The sequence below is a fragment of the Pseudopodoces humilis genome, chromosome 6 (assembly GCF_049639895.1).
Source record: "Pseudopodoces humilis isolate 2021_Gansu_Grassland_sample_001 chromosome 6, ASM4963989v1, whole genome shotgun sequence".
In the NCBI taxonomy this organism is placed as follows: domain Eukaryota; kingdom Metazoa; phylum Chordata; class Aves; order Passeriformes; family Paridae; genus Pseudopodoces; species Pseudopodoces humilis.
Genome location: NC_142205.1, coordinates 26,741,736 through 26,764,784, shown reverse-complemented (window position 1 = coordinate 26,764,784; position 23,049 = coordinate 26,741,736). Strand labels below are relative to the sequence as shown.

The following is a 23,049-nucleotide window of genomic DNA, read 5'->3' as shown; positions in this document are numbered from 1 at the left end:
TTTTTTTTGTACATTTTGCTATCATTTGTCTGCTGTACTGGTTAAAGTTACAGGAGACACCAGTCAGGACTTTGAGCTTATAAGTCAATGAGAAGTCATAAAGCTGATGCCTCCTAGAGCCATCTGTTGTAAAGCAATTATTGTTACTGAACCAACTTTCAACGTGCTCTTTAATAGTTACATCTTCTCTGTGATACACTCTTCGAGATTATCAGAATTTGGCAGTGAATGAGTGGCAGTTTATTTTTGAGGAGCTTCTGATTACACTGTGGCCCCAAGGAGCCACGTGTTTTTTGTTAGAAAGGCAGTTTGTAAAAAGAATAATAGATTTTTCTATTCTGAAGTTTTTTATCTTTAAGCTGTTGCAAACTAGTAAGTATCCTGTAGCATGATTGTATAGCCATAGCTCAAAAATCTGCTAGAAGAAATTAGAATCTGGTAATTGCTTCAACAGATAAGCAGGTTATTTAAGTAGCTTGCAGAGATTTACCATTCAAGGTTTGTCACTGTAGGTGACAAACACAAGGGAAGCTTACATTGCTACTGTCTGTGTTTAACTTTTAAATGACAATGCTTCTGGTATTATGAAGTTTGAACCTTTTTCACATGTGTTCTAGCAGGAAACAATAACAGGATGTAATTTGGCAGGGGCTGATGTCACAAGCTCTCATCTTCTTGGCAGGGTCCTCTAATCAACTTTTTATACATTGTTAAACAGTGTCAGAAAAAATACAAGGGCTTCTAGCATCTGAGTCAGAAAACAGTTTGAAGGTGATGAGTGAGGTTCTCTGTGGGAACCTGCTGAAGCAACAGTTAAGAGAACCTGTGTGGAATAAGGTAAAAAGGTAAGCTTCTTCCAAAAGGGTAGGTCTGGGGAAAAAAACCCAACCATGGATACTTTGTTCAGAGGAGGCTGTAAAGAGGGTGGTGGTGTCATTGTAGCTGTAATATAGGATGCATAAGGAGAGAAAAGTCCTGGAAAGAGTATGAACAGCAGGAGCATGGACACAGATTTGTGACTGAACTTGTGCAAGTCATCCTAGAGTGTGGCCCAGACTATCAGTAAATGTTGCATTTTTCCTGCTGAAGTTGGTACCAGAAGACATTTAATGGACCTTTGCATCTTTTTCTGCGCTTGGATGTCCAGCATTAGTGCAACTTAGGGCTCAGATACCTAAACAAAGTAGATGGCACAATGGCATTTGATACTGGTGACAGTTTGTTTATTCTTCCAGTGTAAAAGTAATTTAGATCAATCTGGAGATTTCAGATCAGCAACACTTGTCCTTGTCAGCAGCTTGCCAAATGAACGTGTTTCTTGCAGGGTTGTTTCTCAGACAGAAAACTCAGAACTTGGTGTCAGTTTGGCATCTGGAGAGTATGGCTAGAGAATTAATTAATTAGTGTTCTTAAAGACAAAGTGAGAGGGAAGAGATTGCTTTTCCAGACTCCTAACTCTTAATCGTGGAAATGGCTGTGAAGGAATATTTTTCTTTGGTAGAGGAGTTAAGGAGGAGAGCTGTGGAGTATTTTTCAAGGACATGTTTTGAAATTCTAGCATAGGAAACAAGCAGAAGAACTTTTAATGATTCTAGTCAGGGCTACTACTTTTAATTACAGAAAAATGGTGAAAAATCACTGCCACTTGGGTTGCTTGTATAGGTATGGGTGGATCTAACTTTGTCTTGGTAGACCCAGAGCAGAAAAATATGAAGTGATATAAGTCCCTGGAATTACAGGGTTTGAACCCTGTAAGATTTCAGTACTGACTTGTATCCACAAGCTTCTGCATAAAAGAAAAATCTTAGAACTTTCCATCAGTTTATGTCAAAGTGCCATGATAAGTGCAGGAAGCTAACAATACATACTATCCTGGAAGTGTGGAAAGTAAGAGACAGTGCATTGTGAATTACCTGGAGCTGCTCAGCAAAAACAGCAGTTGTAAATAATACCTGGTTCATTTAGGTTCCAGTCTGTTATTTGCTCAGTGGATTCCAGTAGAACTGTGACAAGAAACAACTTCATATTCTTCCACTAACAACAACAACAAAAAAATTAAAGAAAAAAAGAAATTGATGGACTACCTTGGTTTGCTGCTAGTGCTGCAGTTTTGCTGATGCATAAGACTAATGTATTTGGTGTGAACTATTCACATTTGAACTCTTAAACTGTTTGTGTCTGATTTTACCTGTGTCTTGAAAGAGGGTTGTGTTGATCAAATTATCTTCCATGCTTTGGCTTCCTTACCTATCCTTTCCCTGCCTGGACTCAGCCATAAATATAGTCACAACAGCCAGGATTCTTGAGGAAATGGGGGTCCATGGTGATGCGTGCTTGTTTCTTCCCTTTATTATATATACAATGAATTATTTCCCACTTGTACTCATACTCTAAAGCAAGCATAACAAATGATCAATAAATAAAAGGTTGCTTCCTTTACATTACTTGCACTTGTCTGAGAAGTGTTACCCAGAGTTTGATTTCTGAAAGCATCATGGGACTGTTCCCATCCTGTAGTTTGTTAGATCATGTTTCAATTGCACAACAAAAATATACAAGTCTTCATATTTGCCCTTTTCTACTGAAATAGAAGACTAATAAATTTGCTTTGTTGAATTACAGATATAGTGAGCAAACAAGTGGGAGGGTTTCTCAAGGATTTTATTAAATGAAACAACAGTTTCAACTATATAATTGCTTACTTTTAATATGGAAGAGGAATTTTTCTCTGAATGACCAGTTAAAAAGTCTGTTTTAATGAGTCTGAATAAATCTACCCTGGTCTTGAGTTGCTGGTATTGTTTGCAGCTCTTTTTCAGAGAAAGTTTTTCTTTTTCTTTTATGGTTCATGTAGACAAATGTCAGTAGCAGCTTCAGAGTTAAAATAATTTTCTTAGTGGTTCTCTGAATTCTGTATTTTTATCGCCTTTCATTGACTTTTTAAATTCTGACATGGGAAAGTTATCACAAATAAAAAAGTACAATTTCTGAAATAACAGTTATTGAAAGTTTATGTATAATGGAAGCACATGCTTCTTTTTGTGCAGTGAAAAATAAGGTAATGGTTTGTCTCCTTAAATCAGCAGGTGCTTCAAACTAGGAATTTATTAAGCCACAGATGTTTGTGAGTTTAATTGTTAATTATATAATTTTAATGCATTTCCATGCAATGAAAGCTTTCCCTTCACTGAATTTTTCTTTTCAGTGCTGGCTTTGGAGTCTTTGTATAGTGTTGTTTCCTTTTTTTGTTTGCACAGAGATATTTGGAAAAAGCCTGCTACTCTTCAGCAGTAAAATGTTTTATTTGATTCATTATCTTATTGCTTCTCTCCTTTTATGTGGTTTTGATTTGATTTTAATGAATAAAAGCTGCAAGAAAGTTGCAGGAAGTACAGTCCCTCATTTGCAGATCGAGATCATAAATGATCTTAAGCGGTTTTACTCACAGAATGCACCATCTTTTCTGGGACAAATTCCAGGTTGTGCAAGTGAACATTAAGTCTTTAAGTTGTTGTTCTTTAAATAAGAAGAGTGGCATAGTGAATTATAATTCAAAAAGCACTGCAGGCTGAGGTGCCCATTTGAAGCCACTTTTTCAAATGAATTGACACTCATTTTCAGTATTAACTAAATGTCGTAGTTCCTGATGGGTAAATAGGATGTATGATTTCAACAGAAACAGTAACAATGAAAGCTGTGGTAGAATTGCAGTACTGCTAGATTTCTTAAAAGCTGGTATTGTACAAGTAAATTGCATGTTTCAAATGATTCATGGGCAATCTCTTAAAATGAATAGAATTAGGTATTTAACAGTGTGATCTGTACTAATACTTTCAAGAGGGATTTGTTTGTTTGTGAATTCACACAAAGCTGATGAATGCTGCTTAAGCCTCATCATTAGTTGTCACTTTCATAGTGGTTCACATCATCAGAGTGCTGTATAAACATAGCTAATTACAACTTCCAAAGTATAAATTAAATATATGGTGGAGGAGCTGGAATGAATTTTCTTAAATTCTGTAGTCTTGTTTTTCAGTGGATGATACTGATGTTAAAATACATTAGATCAGTTTATTGAATTTATGAACACATTAGATTTATTTTCAAAACTGAAGAAAATGTATGTTTTTCTTCCATCTGGCCCATCTCCCAGGGACTTTGCACTGGAGATACTCTAGTAGCATAATGATTTTCTGAGGAGTTCCACAAGGCAATTATTTAAGACAAAAGATGTCTTGTTTTTGAAGTGTCTGTTATGACAGTTTACACTGTAGTTCAGTTTGGAAGAATCTTTGAAATTATAATTGTTGTATGGAATTGTAATTGAAATGTATTTATTATGGTTATCCTAACCAGAGCACATATCTTCTCTGTGTTGGCTCTAGTCAACTTAGTATAACTTGTTTTAAAGTAGGACTTGTATGTATCAAATATGCATTCTTGACCATGGTTTTCAAATGTTTTGTTTTTTGTTTGTTTTTTTTTAAAGTATTAACTGTGAAATGAAACTTTAAAAAAATCAGAAGATTCAGGCTTGGTATATTTTGCTTTAGATATTGTTCACTATAATTTTGGTCAGAAGAGTCACTAAGTTGTCCATATACTCAAGTAGCTAAGCTTGTAGAACAATTAAACGTGAAATCATAATGTATATACCTATGTGGCTATTTTTTTTCTATATCTGAAATCAGATTTTATTTCCTTCACAAAAACTTAAGAAAGCTTATCAGGTTTTCATGTGCTTTCTGAAGGATACAGTAGTGAGTTGGTGCACAATGTGGTGTGGGAACAGCTAGTTTTACTGGCTCTTTTAATTTGCAGACTTGCTTGGTGGAGGACAGGGCAATAGGATTGTCATGGAGAATACTTACAGATAAAAGTAGATCACAGAATACTAGTTTGTTTCTTTACAGATCAAATGCAAACCTTTAGTACTTCAAAAATATGTATTCTGAAGTTAAATTTGTGCTTTTGTTTTTTTCTTGATTTTATATAAATCCTAAATAAACTGTATCTCTGGGATGTATAGTGAATATCTTAAATGCTATTTAAAATTTAATTGCATTTATAATTAGAATTATGTCTCTGAACATTTCAATTTTAATCAAAACAATCTGGGTAAAATTAACATTTACATGTGATAGCCTCCTTTACGTTGTGATGGTTAAGGTATATAAAGGGATCATGCAGTGGTTTGGATTTAGTGTTGCTTTTTATATTGCTTTTCCTGTCCAGGTTGACATGTTCCTGAAACTACAAGTGTGAGTTGGGTGGAATTTGCATAGAGCTATTTTGAAAGAGCATACTAAAAATGGTCCAGTTAGTTGTCAGATTTGGAAATCAGTTGAGAAAGGAACATTTTTAGGATTCCATCTTTAGCAACTTAAAGATAATCCCAAGTAAGGAACATATGTAAACACTTTTGAGAAAAGAATTAGAAGACAAAGTTACCTAAAATTTATGATAAAATTAAACTAAATAGAAAGCACTTGACAGAACAATAGCTTGTTAGACTGTTACTGTAAAACAGAAAACCAGAGTGAAGTTCTGGCAAGTGTGAAGTAGTGACACACTTCTGTGCCTCTTCTCTTGATTTTTCTCAAAGTACCCTAGGTCTGGAAAGTACTCACTTTTCCACTTTATTAAAACAAATCACAGTAAAATATTCTGCTGAAGTGTAGCATTCTCAGTAACTCAAGCACAATATATAAGACAGTTATTTAATGAAGAAAACATGAACCATTACTTCTGACAAAACAGTTGGGAGGTTGATGGGGGCAGTTCTACAAAAGAGAAGAGTGATGGAGTTAATAAATCTTGTATGATACCAAACACATGTAAAGTGTGAAGTGACCAGGTACTTCTAATTTTGTAGCTTATAAAAATATTTTTTGCTGAATTTTGGCATAAATTACTGAATCTAGAGCAGCCATGATAATGGGAAATACTAAATTGCCAGATTTACTTTTTTTCTAAATTGGTAAAGGAGCTACAGGATCAACCAGTATTTTTCTGATTCAGCCCTCAGATGTACAAGGGACTGTAGAGGCTGTCCCTTTGAGAGGGATCATTCTCTTCAGCCTGCAGACTAGAAAAGTGATGCGTTTTAGTCTTGTACGGAGCTGTGTCAAGTCCTGCTGCCTTTCAGTATTTCTGGCCATGTAGCTTCTCTCCCATTCTTGGCTACTGCCCTTAGACACTCCTAAACAGCAGGAGTCAGAGGATTCCTATGTACTAATAAACTAAACCTGGGAGTGTTCCTAGGAATTGGTGCTTTATAATTTGTACTTTTAGAAAGGTCCCTGCCAGACTCTGGTTCTGTATTGTATAACAATTCATAGGCATTATCAGAATGCTTAAGGCCCTATGAGTGGTTTGGAGGTTATGAAAACTTACTGATAGAGATGTAAGCTGTTCCTTGCCAGCTGGCTTGAAATGAATGGAAATGTTTCTGGGCACAGTTTCATTTCTTAATAGAGATGTAACCAGAGATCCTTTAGCTTCTCAACCTACACTGGCCTTGAACTATTTTCCATAGCATACTCCTGGATATTTTGGAAATCAATGACAGGGACCAAAATTAGCATCTCTCTAACCTTAAAAGAAGAGATGGAGGTGGAATTTTCATTCATGTTCAGTGTAAAATTTCCGACAGAGAATGACACTAGATGAGTTCTTTGCTGGAGATTTGATCTTATTTTCATCCTTGTTATGGTCAATTCCATTTTACATGTTCATTTTCTGTGGCCTTTTCTGTGAGAATGTCCTTCAGCAGGAGGTGGATGCTTTAGGTTGTCATGGCTAGATTTGAATACTTTGCTTGGAGGGATCAGAGCTTCATGGGTTTTGTTTCCATATGATGACAGAATTTAATCCTAGAATGAATGAGTTTCAAATCTTTATTTAAAAGTTCAAGTAACAATATTAAGTGTAGTTGTGATGCTTCGTGGATCAGTTCAACACCTGGCTGTCTGTGAAATATGTTTTTCAACACATTTCAAGGCCTTCTTAAGGGAAGTGTGCTATTTTTGCGAAAGTCAAGACTATTTCTGCTACAAGGCTTCTCCATAGTATGTAATTTTCACAAATGGTTGCCTCTAGTCAGTGTTACCTCTTTATAGAAAGTAGCTAGCAACACTTAGTTGGTGACTTAGCTCTTGTAGGACAGCTAAAATAATCAGTGGCTAAAATATCAGTTAGCATCTTGAATCTTTTGGATTTTTTATATTTAAGAGGAAACTTACAGAAGACTTTAATCAGCTTCTAGGAACTTCCTATGATAGCTTCTCTGTGCTAAGTGTTTCTACTGCAGACCAAAATGCCTTTGGAAAATACTCATTCAGTATCTGTCAATCAGTACATTGGTGATAATACAACATTCTCTCCATTTTACTGCTGAATAATACACATGGGGTGTATGGTTCTGTACACCTTCTCTATCCTGCACATGTTTACTGGCTTTACTGCTTTCTTAAACACACCAGGAATTTGACAAACAAAGCAACCAGAGTAACTGAGGAATCATTTTGAGTTTAGATATTAAAAAGTGTTACATTCAGTAGTGTCAAATAACACTGAGCTTCTTTTTATATCAGCAAATAGTTTGGTGGAAGAGACCTTTCCAGAAAGTAATTGGTGTGATTTGATTCAGTGAGCTTTAAATTCATCTCTTTGTGATGTACCAACCCAGGGTTGAGACCTGTACAAATGAGGTTAGTTTATGGATTGTGTGAGACAATACCCTCAGGGCTGTCTTCCGGAATGTGAAGTTTCATGAATTCAACTTGATGTCATCAGTTCTCCTGCTCTGGAATTCTGTTGATTGTATTTCTCTCTGAGTGATCTGGAGCTTTGGTCTGTGCTTTAGGCTGGACTCACTTTCTGCACAAAGTAATCAATATAGTAAGGCAAGATGCAGCAATAGCAGTCTTATTGGACAAGGCAGTTATTTCAAGGTAATCTAAAAAGCACCAGACTTCTGCATTTATTTCCAGATATTCTTCATTCTGTTTAGTATAGATTTCACTTGCTTTCTTGCATGGATGCTGAAGTGGCTTTTGGGATGAGCACCCTTACAATGGTCTAATATAAGAAATTCCTAGTTACTAATAGGAGAAATTATGGAAGATCTCCATGTTCACCTGTGTAGCAGAACAGATACCTTTTCAGACTACTGTGCACTAAAGCACGTAGTCTAGGATGTCAGGATCTGAAATCAACTCAAGTTTCACCTTTGTGATACTTTCACTTCACAAATGGAGAATTCCTTAGCAAGATAGGAATCTTGCCAATTTGCAGTTTATACTGGTTCACTTGAGGTATGGTGTTCAAGATGAGGACATTCTCAGGAAGGATGTACATCATTCAGTTGTGTGCGTTTTGAGTACAGCTTTAGCATTTTTGTGGTACTGGTATAGGCCTCAAAATTGGCTTGGGGGGTGTTCTGGTGTGTTGAAAGTGAGCATATGTGACTCAGTTATCTTCTAACTTTCTTTTTCATCATTTGTGCTGATAGCTAAATTACTTGGATATAAATTTTGTAGTCAGAATGAATAAAAATTCCTGCTTCTGTCATTTTTCTCTTTGAGCGGAGATACTATAATTCCAACTTCTGGCAGGATCCTTGGACTTTTCTGTGGTGTATAATAAAATTCTGGCCATTTGAGAAGCTGACAAAAATCTGCCTAGTGTTGTCTCTTTGTATTTTGGAATTTAAGCATAAAGTGTATTTGTTCAGGGTGATATTCAAAACCAATAATACTTGATTGTGGTAAAGTTTTGTATGTAGGAATTTGAAAATATCATGCTATTTATTGGACTAATAGTGCACTACGTATACATATGTTTTCAGATGAGAATTCAAAGATCAAATGCACGTATTTGATTCTTTGGTTTTCCCCAACCAACTATGAATACAATTGTTAGTGGAGGATCATGTTGTTGCTAACCATGTTGTTTCCCCACATAATAAAGACAAAGGGAGGTTCTCAAATTAGCACCATTTTGGGAGTCATTTAAGATCCTTTTCTTTAATACTGTACCAGTCCTTCACTGATTTACAGCAGGACTGGAGGGGGCCTTGGCCTATTTGCTAGTGTGTTTTAGTGCACTGTGCATGTTCCTGGTCATGCACTGCCAGAGGGGCCCTGTTGCTGCACAGCCTTCCTGTCCAGATCATAATTCCATCTGGAGATAACTGCACAGACACTGGAAAGATGTAACAGAAATGTCTTACAGTTGGTAATATATTCTGTACTAGCCTTGTTTCTGCATGAAAAATTCACATTTAGGCTTAGATTTTTTTTTTTTTTCCATGTTTGAAGGAAAAACTTTATTTTACTGAATCAGGAGGAATCAGCATTAGTGAAAGTGTATTCTGCACTGGGGTTTTCTGGGAGTCTGATTTTTCAAAAGACACTGTTAGATATAAATATCTTTAAACAGTCAGTAATTTTACAGAAATATTTAATTAAACATTGCATCTAGACAGTTGAAGAGGTCTATTTCACAAAATTCTGTGGATAACATTAAAGACTATGTGGTTTTTTTCATTAAATATGTTACAAAGCATACTTTCTTATCATTGGTATGCTGAGAAGTGTACTTGAATTGCAGGTTTTTTTCTTTGCTCAAATATTGGACTGGGTTTTTTAAGAAAAAAAAAAATTAAAAGCTGGATAGTATTAAATCTTCCTAATAAGCAAGTCTCTCTTCCACTTAATTTGTGCTTTTGTTGTGGCTAACAAATAATTTGCTGTATGGGTTTTTCTGTACACCATTGATAGAATATACAAGCTTGTCATCCTAGTGTGCTGGAAATGCTACACTCAAATCAAGTGTTCCTTTCTGGTTTTGTATATCCTCACCTGCTCCTCACTGTAAATCATTGAGATGTCAAGAGCGGTGATTAATTAAGCTGCACGTGCAAGTGCTTTTTTTCACCTGTCAAGTAGGAAGAAAACTTACTATAGTGAATTGAGTAATGCTGTTTAATTAATTTCTTTTTTATTCCAAGCTCTGAGATTTGCAGAAATATTTTACAGTTTAATTTTCATTAACATTTCTATATTAATAATATGGTGTGTTTGGGGGCTATGACTATCCCAGATTATACTATAGGAAGGGTGGGTAGTGTTTAAGGCTGTGGGAAGATAAAGAATTACGGTCTTGAGTCTGCATGTATTTTTATCTCATGCTAGTCAAATGACTTTAAACTGTCCTCTTGTTTGAATAAACCAATTAATAGTGCCTATCAAATTCTTATTTATATTTATGTATTGTAATATGGATGTAATTTTATTGGAATTTGAAAAGCTTGGATATTTTTCACAGTCTTGGGGCAAACAATGAAATTAAATTGTATAGTGATCTTAATCTATTATTAAAAGGTCCTGGAAAGGAAGATTACAAGGTAGATTCAGGTTTTGAATCAGTTTTGCCATTGGTTTAGCAGCGGGTGGGCAGGCAGATGCCTGCTCAGAGTAGAACCTATTGCCATTTTTCACCATTGATAGAGTAGCCTTTCAGAGTCAATGAGCTCTGTCAATGTGAGCTTGTCAAGGCTACAACTTCATAGACCTGAGAGGCGGTTTGAGAGGTCAGCCCTTTTCAGGTTTGCTGTGATGCAAATGAACTTTAATGCTTAAACAACTATTGGAATTTTTATGTCTGCTCCTTGTTCTTTTTTCTTCACAAAGTCATTGACGAGACATTCAGTGCTTTTTAAATTGGAAGTTGCATTGTGCTAAAGACCTAGTACAGATTTACGGAGGGCTGAAAGCAGTTAGATCATGTTCTTTTCATGGTGCGATTAGAATCAAATCGATTTCCCTACAGCCTTCAGCATTCAGATGGCAATTTTAACAAAGCTTGGGGGCTAGACAAGGGACAAAACGACTGAACTGAATGTTAATTACACTCTGCAGCCTTATTTTCTTTTGATTTGGAGCTGACTGGCAACTAAATTAACAAAAGTGTGACCATAACTGCTGCCCTATTTTCATTTAAAAGGAGAGCAGACTCTAAAAGGCTATCTTTACAAAGAAACAAGTGAGGTCTACTGATTATTGTTAAAGGGCACTGTCTTTAAAAACATAATAATAAGAATAACCCCAAAAATACTCAATTTCCAGTTGATGTGATGAATTAGTCGCTGGTATGTCCACCTTTTGATAATTCCTTAGCTTGTGATTTTAAAATAAAGCATAATAAAAAAATTGCTGTAATGAATACTGATAGATAGCAATGATCTAATTTTTAATCATGTGACCACAGTACATGCTTAGCAGTGTTTCCCCACAACTGCTTAAGTATTAAGCTGGAGGATATTTGAAAGCCAAGATGTTAATATTTGGGGGTAAATGCATAATTTGTTGTCTAATTTTTATTTACTCAGACATTTGTTTCTCATGACAGCATTTAGTTTGGTTTGTTAAGGTTGATTTACAGTATTAGTATTTTGTAGTAATAACAGCAAGATGCTTTCTCATCCTTTCCCCTCACCCCTCTCTGCCTTGTAAGGAAGCTGCAGCTGCACTAAGTTGTATTTGATCCTTGTCATTGCTCCGTCCTTTTGCACCTGCAGCTCTGTTGGTCTCATCTTAACACCTGGCACCATGAATTATCCTCTTTTTATTCACTGTCTGTAGCAAATCCCATTTAGAGCTAAGCAATATATATTCTGGCAGTCAAATGACCATAAATGTCAGTATGTATTTCTCAAATGTAAATATAACTGAATAATTATATTCAAAGTGCTGTGAAACTTTGCAGCACAGAATGTCCTTTAATTCTTGCATGCATAATCCTAAAAAGCTGTGCAGAACAGCTTTCAAGATTCTCTGTCTGAAATGTCAAGTGTGGATGACACAGGCAGTAAACCTTTCCTTTAGAATCCTAAATACTGGGTTTGCTGTCCATACAGATCACAAACTTAGTAACGCTTATTTGTCGAATTTACTGTAATTTTCTGCATTTGCTTTGTCACTTTCTAAAATCTGGATATAAATGTAACAAAAATTCCTCATTTATTTAGAGTATTGTGTATTTGCACTTGACCTACAGCAGTGCAAAACAGTTTGCAACATTTGTGAACTTATATGCTGACCTTAAAAGCAGTACATTTAGACCACTGATCCTGGGGGAAAAGTGTTCCTGCTTTTTATACTTGGATCACGTTGAAATTTCTGTGATTTTAAAGTTAAAACTGCCATAAGAACCAGTGAGCATACATATCAACAACAGTTTTTGTTCCAAAGTGGTTGAATGTACTTACTTGGCTATCATAAAAAGCTGTTTCTGCTCTAGATACTATTTAATGCCAGACAAGTTTTGAAAGTACTACAGACCACCTTGTACTCAGTCACTGTCCTGTACCTCTCTCCTTTTCACACAAAAGCAGCTGCAAAACAAAGTTTTTCTAAAACCAGTCAAGAGTAAAATTCTTTCTCATTTGTCTTCCAGACACGAAGATCGATTGAGAAGTTATTAGAATGGGAAAACAATAGGTTATACCACAAGGTGAGTGCCGCAGGGAGCAGCTTCGTACTGTTGGAGTTTGAATTGCACAGTATGGAAACAGATGCTTTTGTTGAACGAAAAATATGAAAGGTGAACAAATGGGCTAGTCTGTGTGCTGCAGTAAAATACAGCTCATTTTTCTTCTTTTTCTTTCCTCCTTGTCTAGCTGTGCTTGCATTGGAGACTAAGCAAAAGGAAATGTGAAACGAATAACATGATGGAATATGTAAGTTAAAGGGCTGTTTTGTGAGTTTCTCTATTAAATGATCATTTATTTTGCTTCTGATCTTATTCTTTTCATGATTATTAATCAGTAAAGGTGTCAGGAGCTTAATCGCCTGAGTGCAAGGATTTTCTACGGTTCACAGATGCATGGTTTCATGTGCAGGACTGATTTATAAAGTTATGAATGACTTGAAAACAAGGCTTCACTGTGTTCTGAAAAATAATAAATTAATTGCCAAGATAAAATAGCTTGAACATGTGCTGATGGAGTGTGAAATTTTAGATGCTGTATAAAGAATAACCACAACTTTGGTTACGCAGCAAGTCAGATATGGCTATTTTATATAATGCTAATCAAGTCCAAAAGTATGGAAGAAGACCTTTCAACTAAGCTATTGGAGCTTAAGAAACCTTTAGCCTTTTTAGATTTTAACTGCCCCTTACCTCAACTATCTTGAAAATATCTTTATCTTGAATTTGTGTCACTAAAATATTTTTAAGGCAGTCTCTGGAGTTTTAATCTACTTCAGCCTTTGGCTGAGATTCCATGAACTGTTCTTGGAAATATACAGTGAGAAGTGGTTTAAAATGAATGATGTCCTGTGTAGGATTTCAGTTTGTTTAGCTTGCAACTTGTTCTTTGCTGTTCTTATTTCCATTTTCAATATATTTTGGAAATACATGAGATAGGATGAAATTAAGCTGCTAAAATGTAAGAGACATTAGAATTTCCATAATTTCTTTTAATGTTTTAGTAAGGCTGTAGGAAGGTTAGCTTTTAAAAAATAAAGATTAGCTTTAGAGAAATATCTGCTGCGTTAGTTCTAATTTATCTGTGATCTTCCATTATGCAGCACTGTGTCTGTTCTTTAAAATAACAAAGTTATAATGCATACAAAAATTCTAAACGTGATTCAGCAGTTCAAAATTATATTAAAATGGTCTTTAACTTTTAGTCTTCTCCTTTTCCCTGTCCTTCCTCTAGATCTTGCCTGAAATACAAGGCCTTCAAAAAGAATGTTTTACAGAATGTCTCTATTCAGTTCACTGAATAAGTACTTTTTGTAAAATTTATTCTACTGAATATTTTAGGTTAGCTATATGGGTGTGACTAAAAAATGGAATAAATCCAATTTCAGAGAGTAGACTTAAGCTTTGCCTAAATGAAGCATTTCTATTTTGCTGAAAACTTTATTTTTCTACAGGAGATATTGTCAAACCCAAAGTTCTGCAGATTTAATTGGAAAAAATATAATTTGAGTTTGTAAATACTATGGCCCAGCAACATTTACAGATGAAAATTCATTCTATTAAATATAACTTCAAAACAGTTGACCTGTTTACTATAATAATATATGCATGGGCATATAGTTTTACAGGATAAAGGTCAAAGATTTTATTTTCAATTTGTGAAATGTCTGGTATTATCTTTGGGTATACTTAATGAGAAAATTTTTACAAAACCTCACTGTAACATTCTCACTTTCAGTCAACTGATTTGCTATTGTCTTTCAAAACTGCCCCTAATATGATTGTGATTTAATTTAAAATAATAAACACCTATCCTCAACTTTTCACAAAGCAGATTATTTAAATTAGACTCTTGTATCCAAAACTTGGTGTCTCACCAAAATGAGGTTTGAAATCTACTGTAGTAGATATTAACTTAAATAATTAATTAAATTAAGAAAGACAAGATAATCATATACCTTTGGAGTAAACACACTGCTCCAGCTTTACTTCTTGCTCCCCTTCTGAAAACTTGCCTGAATATCAGAAGCCCTGATATCTCTACAGAATCCAGTGGTTGACTCAGGTCAGTGATCAGTGGATTTTGAGCAGTTTGCATCTCTTCTGAAAATAAGTCACTTCTGAATATCTTGAAAAATAAACTTGTATATCCAATTTCAGTGTTTGTTACTCCAAAAGTACTTACCTTAGAAATAAAATTGGAGATTACTTACTTTTATTTTCTGAGGCTTGGTATGCTTGCAGAGATAGAAGTCTTTATTCTCTAAGCAGCTAAGTTGTATTCTCCTTTACAATCAAAAACATTGAAAAATAATTTTTAACTTCTAAAAAAGGTGAGTTTCCCTTACAAGTATATAAAATCCTTATTTATGTTATTTGGCGCATTTATTTGTTTATAAATCAGATCATGCTGCTGTGTTACGACTGTCTCCAAAGAGAGAACCTGCACAAGTCAACATTTTCTTTAAGCTTCCTATTTAAAGAGGATAAATACTTGGATTGTGTTCTGGAGTGAGCACTATAGTGTACACAGCTCAGAAAAACATAGCTTAAATTTGAATTGAGACCATAAGAATAATCACGCAAAACCATTAGTCAAGTTCTTGTTAATTACTTGGAACATTTGTAGATATGGGAACTTTGCAAAATTTGATACAGTTTTTTATACAGGTATTGAACTATAAACATGATTTAGAATCCTGTATTAAGTGGCAACAATTCTGAAGTAAGTGAAATTGCAATAGAAAATTAACTTTCCATGCATTGTGCATTCAGGAGATTTGTTTATTTTTTTTTTAAATGAATACATTTATCTCTTCCATAATTTTTTCCCAGTAAATAAATTACTGCATAACAATTCTTTAACATAATTAGCTTACTTCAGTTTGTGTTTTACATCAGCAGGCAAACTTTTCCAGTTGAATTTGATTCTTTGCATATTGGTTTTCCAACCCCAAACCAATTACCATACATGACTTTTCTAATGGTCTCCTACCTGAGACAAATGCCATGATTTTTTTTCTTTTCATCACAACTTGATGTACTAAAAAAACCAAACGCAAAACCATGTGAATTATCATTGTGATAGATAATAGGATTGCTGCCATCTTTAACACATATTTTTTTTCTTTTTATACAGGTCATCCTTATAGAATTTTTACCAAAGACACCGATTTTTCGACCAGATTAGCATTTGATTTATTTATAGAGACTTATTCAAGTATGTTGTCTTTCCAATGGTGCCTTGCTTGGTGCTCTCCTGGCAGTGATATAACATCGGTTCTACAGAATCTTGTGGTGTTTTAATTTGTTTTCTGTTTGTTTGTTTTGGTTTTTTTGTGTTTGCTTGTTTGTTTTGGTTTATTTTTGGTTGGTTAGTTGTTTTTTGTGGGTTTTTTAAATAACAGTATGCTCTACTAAGAGTATGGTCAAACTCTGCAAAGTAATTTCACACATGTTATTTACTACTTAAGTTATTTTTACTTTTGCTACTTCTGTTTATTAATGTATCTTGATTTTCAAAAGTCTTTTATATGTGTGCGCGCGTGTGTACATATATTACTATAAATACACAGCTGAAAATTATATACAAGTGAACAGGTATTTTTTTATCCCAATATGATACAACTGATTGAGTGTACATTGTGTAAATCCCTTTAGTCATTCATTTACATGCTGAAGTTCCTTCTGAGATATTCGGAAGCTTCTGTCAGTGACTAGTCAATTGTAAATACTTTTATTTCTTTTTGGGACATTGACTAGTCTCTTCCAGCAAAAGAAGGAGGCAGATTTCTTTTTGAAATGGTGATTTTTGGAACCCAGATGTTGTTAGTAGAAATCTCTATGCTCTTCATGAGGAAACCTGTCAATTGTTTCTGAAAAAGTTTGGCTTTAAAAAAGTAAAAAAAAAAAAAAAGGCAGCTAAGTGGAATTATTTTACTCAGACTAGAAGCATCACTGAGAGCATTGCATGCATCTGGTTAGTAGAACTCAACATCACAAAAGTATATTATTGTTGCATTTTATAATGTAGCTGTTTTAATTCAGTCATTTGCCATGTGCCAGCTTTATTCATACTGTTTACCAGATCCTGTATACAGGGGTGCAGAAGGACTTGTTTTACTAAAACTTAATTGCCCAAGAAGATCTTTCATGAGTTTCTTTGTTTATTTTAAAGCCACATAAGCAGAATAAAGTTATTGAAGAATTCTTGAACAGTGCAGTTTCAGATGCGAATGCCATGTATTAAAAGTAATCAAAGCAGGGTGCACTGGGCAACAGTGTAACTTTAAATGTGTTAGGCAATTATTTATTGCACCCTTTCTTTTGCTCATTTTGGTTTACAAAGGTTATTTTCTGCACAAGTATAAGACTTTTTAAACTGGATATATGATGTATGCTTGGGTCAGGCCAGTTGTATTTCATTTCTTCTGATTATACTTTAGTTGTACATATATTCACACATAGCTTTTGGGTTTTTTTTTTAATTGCAACTCTCATATTGTAAGATTTGCTTTAGATATCTAAAATTACAGTATGCAAAATTGATGTAAGTTAAGAACATGTTCCTTGTACAGTTGTGTTAGCAAGCAATAATGTGAATATATGAAAAAAACAGATATACTCTGCTTAATATTTGTATGAATGAGAAGTTGATACCACTACAAGAGTAGTCTTCTCTTTTTAATCTTTCAAATACAAGTTTTATTTCAAGGTCATGTATTACAGGTACCTTGATGCTGTGAACTATTTTTCTATGTCTTCAAAATATTTATTCTCTGTAACATATTCCTTAGTGAGTATTATATTCCTAAATTGTTCACAGTGGGAGTGGTCTAGAAAGTTTTAAGTTTTCTTAAATCTAAGTCTTCTGTATCTGTTCCCAAAATTCATCCTTTGCTCAGCTTTCATCTGTGGATTCCTACTGTTCACTTTGAAAATAGCTCAGCTATGCATTTCATACAAGCCAACAAGGGTGTTTCTTTGACTTGACAGAATATGATTTTTAATTAACAAATCCCAGTTTTGTGCTGGCCTCGGTCTTCTAAGTGCCACCCGTTTTCTCTATAAAGTAACTGTTTCTGATTTTCTAAAAATCAATTTCAGCCTCTTCTTCAGTACAAATCTGGATCTGCTGATGCACACCTCTCACCCAGAAGTACTAATTATAACCTTGGACCAGTTTCAGCCTGTGGGAGGACAGAAATCTAACGTTGATGGCAGCAGAGACTGGGGAGGTTGGAGGTGCAGAGAGGTTGGAATTGAACAGAAGTGATAGCTGGTGATAAATACTTATGGCTAGAAATATATATTAATTTCTTTAAGTGTCAATTTTCAATAAAATTAATATTGGATCATATGAGGCCTAGGTTTTACAAAAATTTTCATTTGACTATAATTTGTGTCATAGATGCTGTTTTCCACTGATGTGGAAATCCCTCCACTCCAGTGGAGGATATGGCTTGTGATATGTTCATAGCAGCTGTTTGCCACCGTTCACTACTCAGACTTCCCATAGTGTGTTCTGTTCATGTCCACAGCTACCTTGCCAGCAGCACCCAAACTCAGTGACAGTCAAGCTGCTTTGGGTGAGATGTGTGCTGAGAGCAGGACAGTGAATAGAGTGTGGCTTACAGGTTTACAGAGTATCCAATTAGTCAAGCTTCCACATTAATGGTGGTGATGCTTAAGATCTTGTCTACTTCTAGGTGCACCAACAGTCATAGGCTTGGTTAGTAGGCATTTCTGTATTTTAGCTGTGACTTTCTCTTTAAGAAGTAATACAGACATCCAAAGTAGAACTCTGAGCAATCAAAAAGTTAAATCCCTTTGTAAGGAGGCCAGACTTACTCCCTCAAAAGCTGTTTTGGATATTTTATTAAAACAATGTCTCTGACTTAAAATATAATCGGGAAACTTGAGAAATTGCCTATATAGAGAGATGAGTTTTATTTCAGAAGTGGTACTTGCCTGAAGAAGTAGTACATTCACCTAGTAAGAATGTTACAAAACATTTTCATACAATCTCTTCCAATTCATTAATTACAATGATGGAAATTGAAGATGGCAGGAGCTTTAATCAACTGTTCAATGCCTGCAGCAGTTGTCAGGATTTTCTTTTGATGTTGCTTCTGAAATACTAAATCTATTTATTTTGATTGCTAGTGAGAAGACATATATTACCTATTTTGTCACTTGGCAAAGAATGAAATTGCACAGTTTGAGCAGACCAGAAGCTATAGTAGACTTCCAGGACACAGCCTACTCTTTGCTGAAATAACTATTACATTATACTAACTTGTTTAGCTTCTTGCAACTCAGCAATTTCTACAAATAATCTTATCTTTTTCAAATTTCCTTGAACAGTAAAGTATCAAGTTGATATTAATCATTTAGCAAATTATGCTAATTATGCCTGTTTCATCTTCAGCCTGCTAAACTAATGGTGAAGGCATCAATGAATCCCTCTGAGAGCTAATTATTATTTTTAGATATAGTCGCCTTTAACTGGTGAATAAAGATTTCTTTCTTACTGTAATATAGTAGAAACAAGTTCTTTTATATTTTTTAGTCACAGATGGAAGTAAATTCTGAGGGAGAAGGACTTCCTCTCTGACCCTACATAAAGAATTCCAAAGAGCTCATCTGTTGTTAAATAGCTTTGACTTGAAGTTTATATTGGGATTGACAAACTTCACCAGAAATGAAAATGTTTACAGAGATAGGTTACAGGAAGTCGGTAAATTTTTGTAATAGGTTAGTAACAGTAATTTTAATAAACTATTTATGCAAATTCAAAATTTCCCACAATAGTTAAACCCAAGTAGAATAGTTTGTAAAAACTTTTTACAGTACTTAGGTGTAAATTATAATCTTTAAATCAATTTGTTAAATTATGTGTTTTTGTAATTCTCAAGACCATGATGTTTAAATGTAATACGCTGTCTCTCAGATACAGGCTTATTAAAAGTCAGTTTTAATTTTACTTTTTTTTCTAAAAGTCATTATTTAGCCCCAAAGATTGTAGGGAGAGCTTTAAAATGCAACGTGTAACTGCTCAGAAGCCAGGAGCCAAGGAAAAAGAACTTGTCTTTATTCCCTTCCCTCCACCCCCCACCCCAAAGTCTTAATTTTAAATTGGTCCCCTTGTTTTGGAGCCCTAGTTTATGGGTTTTGAGCAGCTGGCAATAATGCAAATTGTCCACCAAAAACCCCATTTGAATTCTGAACAGTTTAAAGAGATCACTTTAATTGAAGAGGTGAAAGACTTGTTAAGCAAAGAAAATCCGTGGTTCTTTTAAGTTCTCCCAGCACTGCTGTTGAGTAATTAAAAGAAGGATCATGATGACCCTACATTAGGTCAAAATCCAGATGATTTTATGTAAAGGAAACACTCAATTAGAGAGGTCTCAGAGCCTCAAATATCTTGGGGTTTTATTAGTGACTTATTAAGGGTAAGTGGTGCTGGCTAGTTTTGTATCTGTGACTAAAATAATTTATGTTATTCTTCAGCAACCTTGCCTATGAAAAGAAAGCATTTCAGAAATCTGTATTCATCACACTGCTAATTTGTTCTAATTTCTGTGCTTCTCCCTATAGCCACGTTGCATTTCCATGACAAACAGCTAAGTGTATGATCATTATAATGCCTTTAATAGCCATATTGTAGGTAGAAATATTAACTTCTCAGGGACTAATAGGAAATATGAACATGGAATTAATGAGCTGAATGCCTATCTGCATGAAGGCTTACTTTGCAAATGTCACCCTAGAAACTTGATTGTAATATGCATGACCATTATGAATGTTATCAATATAAAGTTATGAGAGCTTCTTTTACCCTGTATTACTAGGCTGCTGAATGTCAAAGTATGTTGGATAAGGATAAATGAAGGGGGATTTTTTCTGATTTGGATGGAGCTTTTATTTCTAATGGTGCTACCTTCATAATTCCTATGTTTATTCTTTGTGAAGTTCTCTCTGTGGGCTGGGTGAATCAGGGAATATTGGTGTACTAAGAAAACAGTATCATTCTTCTTAAGGAAGTAGAATAATTTCAAGGGGAGAAGTATTCTAAAGTGAAAAAATTTCACTGCTGAAAACATGCATTTATTCTTCATTAGATATCCATTTGTATTGTTTTGTTGGTAACAGAACTTTGGAGTTCATTCATTTTTGTGCTTTCATCTTTCTGCACATTGAGATTTCAGTCAGTGTAGGCTGAATTAGGAACCATGTTTGAAAAATTATAACCCCCTATTCCTTGTATGAAACTTCATATGTCAACACTTGTGCTGGTGTATGTATGTATCCCTATCACGTAGCACCTGGGTAATACACATCTTTTGTAAAACTACTTTTTATTGGTTTCATGGAAGTTGTTCTTTAAAAAGAAGTCTTCTGGTTTGTTTAGCTCATTAATATTTCATTAAGATGTATTTTCTTGAAAAAGGATTAATAGATGCTTGGCTCTTCAACATACAACAGACCAGTAAGAACAATTTAGTGAGGCAAAAGATGAAACATAGGAATTAGGAGAAGCAACACTTCAAAGATTGGATTTGGGGATTAGGTTTAGAGTTCTGTGAGTATCACAGAAAACAGTTTTGAAATTAATAAAATGGTATTGAATGATGCAATAAGCAAAAGCTAGCACTCCATTTCAGTAATTATGTAGACTATGTGTTAACTTTTGTTCACTTTTTTATTTTGGTGTGTTATTAATTTATTTTGGTTATGCTCTGGTTGATAGACAATTCTGCTATCGTGCAGAATAATAATGCAGAAGGTAAGCTTGTCCTAAACTCAGCATCTCTTCGTTTAAAATAGCCAGACCAGAATGGAATTGCTGATGAGAGCTGCGCTGAGTGCAGAACAGTCTTTTCCTAGGCTAATTGTTTCCAAAGAAAATTCTTGACCTGTCCAGACAGCTCCTGTCATGTGACAGTATATCTAAGGCCCACAAGTAGGATCCAGTTAGTACAATTTAAGTTCAGGTAAGTAAGACTTTTGTAGTTAAATTAGTTTTTACAGAGAAGGGAACCATTGACAAATGCTCAATTTTTGAGAGCATTTATATGATTTTACAATGTTTATTGAAACATATTTTTTGTTGTTGTTTGCTCCTCATTTATAACTTAATAATTGAAAGTTACTTTGCCTTGTATTGAAACTAGACTTAGTAGTCAGCTGAAGACTTTTTTTGTTACAGTATTTTAGGTTTATGAATACGGTTTTTTAAGTCATGTTTAGAAATGTTTCCAAAAGTCGTATCCTGATGCAATGTAACTGATATTTTTAGTGGTTGTATGTTTAACATGGTTTCATTGTGCTGATATAAGCATCTAACTCATCCACTCCAAGTGTTTATCTCGGATCCTTTTATGCTAGCAATAGGCTTTCTAACTTGTTAGGATATGCAGTGTATCTTCTGGTTAATATTGTCAGTGAACAGTTTGGCTCAGTGAGATAACAGGGAGTACAAAGTAGTTCCTGATTTGAAAAGTGTAACCAGATTCTTGTTTTGATAAAGGATGGAGTATGGCAATCAGAATATTAATTCATTCAAAACATAAATTGGCAAGAGAATAGTAAACTACAGAACAGTGCCTAAATGTTGTGTGCTAAATTAGACCTGTGTAACTCATGTTGCTTAAAAAAAAATTATAGAGAATTGCATCGACTGTGTGTGCTTAGGAAAGATCTGTTAAATGTATGAAGCAGTGATGGTAAATAAGTCACTGAAAAGATATTGCCATCAAAAGGGAAAACTTAAAACCCAGTACTTTGGAGTATGTTAAAAATCCATTTCAAGCAGAAAACATGTAAGCAATAATTTAACCTAAAACTGGAAATTAAAGAAGCTGCTACTTACAGAGAGACTTGATGTTAATTTTGCCTGTTGGGCATCTCTCCTCTCACGAAGAATTTAGAAAGATAGGGTTGCTGTGATTTCCCCTATTGTAACATTCCTCTTCAAGAATCCTAAGTCCGGGTGAGAGACTCCAAGTTTAGAAGCCAGTACTGTGTTTACAGGGTGCACAGCTTTGGGAGGAGAAGATAGGAATAAAAGGACTTCTTTAAGGCTGCACAATTGTATATATGCATATTTAAGAATATTTAACCATGTCTGCTAAATTACTGAGGCTAATCTATTGTTGAATTATAGAATATTATTTAATACATCAACATTGTTTTTTCCTGACCTGACCCAGAATTGGAATGGACTCCAATAAAACTTTTTTAAAAGCATTTCTTAAGTTGTATGTATTATAAACTAATAAAATAATTGTTAACCTATCTTCTAAGCCTTACCGTTTTTCATCTGTGGTGGGAGGGGGTGGTAGGGAGAGGAAGAAAAGAAAAAACTTGAGAAACTGCTGTGTTGTGCAATGGTCTCATCTTCACTGATACTTTTAGTCTAAATGTGGGGGGGGGAGGGGTTGGTAAGAAGGGAGAGAAAATTATTTTGGGTAATTTAAGTGACTCTAGGACTGGAGTTAGCAAATTACAGGCATTGCCTGTCTTAAGTGTTTCAAAGTGTTTTTTCATTAA

At 34.7% G+C, this 23,049-nt stretch overlaps 1 protein-coding gene across 1 annotated transcript in view; it reads left to right on the top strand.

Moving 5' to 3' along the window:
- The window catches only part of CHIC2 (cysteine rich hydrophobic domain 2), a 28,815-nt gene extending 6,021 nt beyond the window's left edge, over positions 1-22,794 (top strand). The window contains exons 4-6 of the mRNA XM_005517713.3: positions 12,463-12,519; positions 12,686-12,745; positions 15,635-22,794. Of these exons, the coding sequence (XP_005517770.1) occupies positions 12,463-12,519; positions 12,686-12,745; positions 15,635-15,685 (168 nt within the window). The 3' untranslated portion in view covers positions 15,686-22,794. The remainder of the gene's footprint in view (positions 1-12,462; positions 12,520-12,685; positions 12,746-15,634) is intronic.
- The last annotated feature ends 255 nt before the right edge of the window (positions 22,795-23,049 follow it).